This window comes from Arachis ipaensis, chromosome B09 (assembly GCF_000816755.2).
Source record: "Arachis ipaensis cultivar K30076 chromosome B09, Araip1.1, whole genome shotgun sequence".
In the NCBI taxonomy this organism is placed as follows: Eukaryota; Viridiplantae; Streptophyta; class Magnoliopsida; order Fabales; family Fabaceae; genus Arachis; species Arachis ipaensis.
Window position 1 is genome coordinate 2,224,308 of NC_029793.2, and position 5,893 is coordinate 2,230,200.

A 5,893-nucleotide genomic window follows, 5' to 3' on the forward strand; every position below is an offset into this window, starting at 1 on the left:
TTTTATAAAAAAAATAACTAATTTAATATAAAAATGATTTAATAAAAAAAATTTAACTATTAATTTAATAAAAAAAGATTTTATTAGAAATTATTAAAAAATTAATAATTTAACATTAAAATGGTTTTAAAAATAGTTGTTAATAAAAATATAAAATGATAATTAAAAGACTATAGTTATATATAATAAAATTGTAATTTATTTTTTTAGAATGGTGGCAATTATACATATTATTAATTATATTAAAGGGTATTTTGGTAAGCAAAATCTAATGACAAAAAAAATAAATTTTTTGTTAAATAATATTTTTGTAAAAATAATTTATTTTTTCTTAAAAAATGGATAAAGTTAACATTAGTTAATACAAAAAATTTAAAATAAATTAAAGAGGAGGTTTTTTAAAAATTACAAGGAAAAAAAATGTACATTTTACAAATAGATGGGAGGAAAACGTCATTTTAGCATCTCTTAGAAAAAATGTTGCAAACACTAATCCAGATCTAGACCCAATTCAATAACCCAATCCAAGTAAAGGTTGTCTCAAATGAAAGAGCAATAGAGAGAGGCCCAATCAAGAGTGGAAGAGAGAGGAAGGCCCCTATTTGGGCTAAAGACTACCATATGGGGAAGTGAGGGTGAGAGTATAATAAGAAGGTAAGAGGAGAATTAGTTACGACTGAATGGGATATAGGAGAAGTGGGGTGAATAGAGTGGGGGTAAGAAGAGAATCAGTTTGTTAGAGGTGGAGTTCGAAGGAAAGGAGTGTTACTGCTGTAATTTGCATTCATAACAATCAATTCTCTATCTCATACCTTCTTCTATTTCTCTAAGCCTTTGCTGCACTAATTTTGATTTTTATGCTGTGAATTTCATTCTTAACAATTTGGTGCTTTCATTGAGAGACGAACTCAATGGAATCAGGAACTCCCATTTCACGGTTCAAGGATGTTTGCAAACAAACTCACTCCGAAAACGCTGCATTGCAACGCAGCCAGATTGAGACAATCACTCAAATAAGGGGTACCAAGAGCGGCTCGGTTCCGTTGAGACCTCTGTCAAGAACATTGAGAAGATGTTGCGTGATTCGCCGAAGCTGAAACAATTCATTCCGTAGCATGGAACACCCAGCGACCTCTCCGCAGTTATGGAAGATTTGCAGCAGCTTCACTGGCCAAAAGGGGTGAAAACAGAGCTACCAATGTTTGATGGAGAGGGGGTGGAAGAGTGAACATTTCGGGCTTGGGAATATTTCGAAGTATATGCCGTGCCGAAGGCGTGGAGGGTACGAATGCTTTCATTCCACATGACTGGTCCCGCTTATACATGGAATCGTTGGTGCGTGAACAATTCCATTAATCACACTTGGGAAAGTTTCTTGGATGCGCTCTGCGTTCGGTTTGGCCGCAACATCTTTCATGACCCTAAGGCAGCCTTGAAGGAGCTCAAACAAGTCACAACCGTGGCAACTTACCAGCACCAGTTTGACGAGCTCTCAAATTAAGTATCAGGGTTGAGTGAAGAATGGCTTGCCTCGTTATTTGTTGCTGGGCTACCTGAGACATTGAAGTGTGAACTCATGCTGGATAAACCCCGCACGTATGTCGAGGCTGTGGCGCCAAGCTTCATGAACAAAAATTTCAAGGCAGCAACCTGAATTTGAGGCCACGGAAAGCTCCCAGCCCACCCAACTCGGTGCAAATCGCACTCCACCTCTATGCTCTCCCAATTGCATCCCACCAGCCACGGGGATGAATACTGCATCGGAGAAGTATTCCAACACGCTGCCATCAGTTAACCAAACCCACAAACACCTTTCCACTGCTGAAATTGAACAAAGGAGGGATAATGGGTTGTGTTATTACTGTGATGAGAAGTACTCCAAGGGCCATAAATGCAAATCAACGTACTTGTTGTTAGTAGGGGGAGAGGAGTTGGAGGAGTTAACTCGGGAAAGACCAAATGAGGATAAGAGCTTCGAATTGGACACTAATTTGCCACAGTCCGGTCCGGAGGAAAGAGTAACGGAGATCAGCTTCAATGCCACGGTGGGTGCATATCATCCAGAGACTATCCGAATTGCCGAAACTTGTGATGGTCATCCAGTTATGGTGCTAGTTGATGGCGGCAGCATTCACAATTTCATGAAAGTAGCTACCGCCCAAAAATTGTGCTTACCCCTGACCCCAGTGCACCAGCTGAATGTCTATGTGGGTAATGGGGAGTGTATCAGTTGTGCGTCCAAGTGCAGCACGGTGCCATTGCATATGCAAGGGTATGGTTTTCGATTGGAGACCTTCATACTGGACATTAAGGGTGCAGATGTTGTTCTAGGAGCGCAATGGCTTATGCAACTCGATGATGTTACAATGAACTACATGCACTTGACCATGGAATTCAAAGTGGGTGAAATTACTGTCAAGTTGCAGAGGGAGAGGTTGTTCTAGCTGGGGACAGTAGGAAACCGAGTCCTCAACAAAATGGAGTCAGCAGATGCGATTGCCTCATTTTTTCACCTGCGTGTGATTGAATTGATGCCTACAACAGAACCGAGTGCACAAGATGAAGAGGTACAACTGTTACTAGATGAGTATCAAGAAGTATTCAAAGAGTCAGAGCAATTACCTCCACAAAAGGAAATTGAGCATCAAATTCACTTGCTGCCCGAAACCAATCCAGTGAATATCCAAAGGAGGAGATTGAGAAGTTGGTAGAGGAGATGATGCAGGCAGGGGTGATTAGGGAAAGTCACCGTGCTTTTTTTAGTTCGGTGTTACTAGTGCGGTTTAATTGGTTTGGTAATATAGGGATCAAAAATGCTATTTGTAAATTAAAATTAGTAACTAACACCAGCTATTAATGTATTTGTGTATAAATACATGCGTGATTTAATTTATTTTTAATATGTATTTATATTCAAACATATATTTTATATTAGTAGCTAATTTTGGTGATTGATTTTAGTGAATAGATACTCCTATAAAGATTAATCTTTTGAAGTCATGGTAATGAATGGATAGATAGTAGTTTTTTTTTTTTATGTTTTTTAAAATTTTTTATACTTTGATTAATTAAAACTTTATAACATGAAAATGAATTCTCTAAAGACGCATATACAAGTTCTTTTCTTTTTTCTTTTCTTTTTTTTTTTACTAAAGATAGGAGACTCGAACCCGCAACTTATTAATTGAATATGGGGAGACTATGCCATGTGAGCTATTACTCATTATTATACAAGTCCTTTTCTTATTATATGACAGGAAAAAAATTGTACCTATATGAAATATTGGCAGAATTGTTTTAGTGGATAAAAAAAAACAAATAAAGAGAAGAGTGAAGAGAGTGTAAAAATAAGAACATTAGACAAAAGAATAATAAAGACTCATGATCAAACATACAAGATTAGATTGTTGAATGTTGATCATCTCTCTTATTACTAGAAATTTAATCTGTATTATACTATAATATGCTCACCTAATATATAGATCAACCACACTCAAGCAAATAACCTTAATTACCAATACGTCTAGGATAACGAACACTTAGCAATCTAACATCATCAATGACAGGACCACAAAGTGAACCAGAATGGTCATTTTTCATGGTATAAAAAGTGCTCAAGAACCTAATTGTTGTGCGTGTTGTCACAGCCTTGAACCTTAGCTTCCCCCTAACAAACCCTCCTTTACCCTTAGAATTGTAAGGAACTTTGACAGTGTCTTTGCCAGCAAATGCCTCAACCATCATTGAGCCTTCACAAGCATTGTTAGCGTCCCCGACGGCAAAAGTGAGATCGTAGACTCGGCCGACGAAGGTGACGACCGTTTGCGTTAGGGCGCTCTCTTTGCCGGCCACGAGCTCGATCGCCCTTTTGCCCTCGGGAACGGTAAAGTGCTTGGAATCAATGTATTTGACGGCTTTGAGAGACTCTACCGTCCAGCCTGGCAGGGGACTGTGGGTATCATCAATTTGGGGTGGGATTAGGACTCCGGATGGTGTGTTAGGGAACATGTATGGTCCTACTTCGAAGTTTCCATTTTTCAGCAAATTGTCTGCATTTATCGAAAAGGGTTAGATATCACATTTTATTTTGTCAATTTTTTTTAACAATTGAGTATTCCCGCATTTATCAATAATATAACATCGTTAAAACTAAATAAACACGAGTTATGTTAAAAAAAATCAATATTTTTTTACGCTTTTAAATACAGTAAAAATTTAAATGTAGTTAATTTAATATAAAGTTTAGTTATTAATAATAATTTAGTTAAATATATTAAATTATTTAATAATTCTCAACTATTAATTTTATATGAAGTTAATTGTGGATAAATTTTTACCGTTAAAAATTACATTATTTGTACTACGTCCAAATTCATGTTGGTTGGTTATTGATTGCCTGATTTTTGTTATTTTTCTAAATTATTTTTAATCTAAATGGAGAATAGATTCTTCTTACAACCCAAATAAATCGTAGTGATATTTTGATATTTTATTGATATTAAAATATAAATTATTTTTTAATTATTTTTAATGTCTTATTTTAATTATATCAAGTATTTAAAATATTTTTTGTTTTAATAAATAATAATATATACTATATCTAAATTTATTTCAAAAATATATATTAAGAATAAGACTGAACATGTATGTTGACACGTGAGGGTATTTAGATATGTCCGTCTAAAATTTTATTTTTATTTTTTATTAAGACACTGTTAGACACAGCAGACATGCATGTCGAACGAGTGTTGGTGAATGTTGCGTTCAAAATGAAATGTGTCCGACACACGGACACATGACAATCCGGCGAAGTATCCGTGCTTCATAGGATTTTAATAAATAAATAACATTTTTAAAAACCTTTTTATATAAATAGTCAGATTTTAATTATAATTCCATTAAAATTTCAAATTGATTTTGAATTGCTCTGCTTTTCTTCTCTCTCTTATTACTATAAACTTTGATTCTCATGTTCACTTAATAATAATAACATTATGCATTAGTTATTTAGTCATTATTGCATAGAAAGTTAGAATCTTTGATTAGATTATCATAATTTCTTACTAAATTAGATTAATTAGTAATTACCTCTAGTCCTTGTTGAGGTCAAAAGCTTCAAAGCAACAGAATCAATGAGAGGACCACAAGCAGGATCTTCCTCGACACCAGGGTTGTGTATGACAATATCTAACACAGGATAATCCGCTCTGAAACCACATGAAAGCGCTTCCCAACCGTTGCTACCATACATTGTTTGGATCGGAAACACGCCCCAATCTCTTCTCTCATTCGTAGGAGTCACAGAAAGGTTGAGCTTCTCGTCCTGTGCGCACGTGCGCGCAGCGCTAAACGTGATGGAGTAGAACATCCCCTTTGAAAGTTGAACTCTCTGTTTGATTGACGCTTCGTTTCCTAAGCGAACGGCGTAGGAACCTTGGGGGACGACAAGCACCATGTCGCCTTGTTTCTGGCCGGATTTGATGTACTCGACCAAGCCTGAGGTTGTCCAATGTGGAATGCCGTTTGGAGCAGTTACTACTGATCCTTTTAGTTGTGATGGTTTTGGTCCTTGTTCGAAGTCTCCATTTGGTAACAAACCTAATCAACTTTTGTTTAGTGTAAATTCGCGTGAAAATTGGTGTAAACTCAGGTGCAGTCGAATTCACATGAAAGTTGATAGTTAAGAGCTGTTAGATGATTTGACTGATTTGACTAATTTTTCATCTAACGACTCTCAACTATTAACTTCACGTGAAATCAACTGCACTTGAAGATTTTTAACGTGAAGTTAATAGTTAAAAATTATTGAATTTTAATTTAATTAAATATATTAAATCATTTAAAGATTCTTAACTATTAACTTCTAGTAAAAGCAACTGCAAGAGATGCTCTG

At 35.8% G+C, this 5,893-nt stretch overlaps 1 protein-coding gene across 1 annotated transcript in view; it reads right to left on the reverse strand.

Moving 5' to 3' along the window:
• Positions 3,341-5,893, reverse strand: part of LOC107619236 — a 3,237-nt gene continuing 684 nt past the window's right edge. Inside the window, exons 2-3 of the mRNA XM_021110925.1 lie at positions 5,089-5,598; positions 3,341-4,049 (exon numbers count right to left, since the gene is read on the reverse strand). Coding sequence (XP_020966584.1) covers positions 3,508-4,049; positions 5,089-5,598 — 1,052 coding nt within the window. The 3' untranslated portion in view covers positions 3,341-3,507. The remainder of the gene's footprint in view (positions 4,050-5,088; positions 5,599-5,893) is intronic.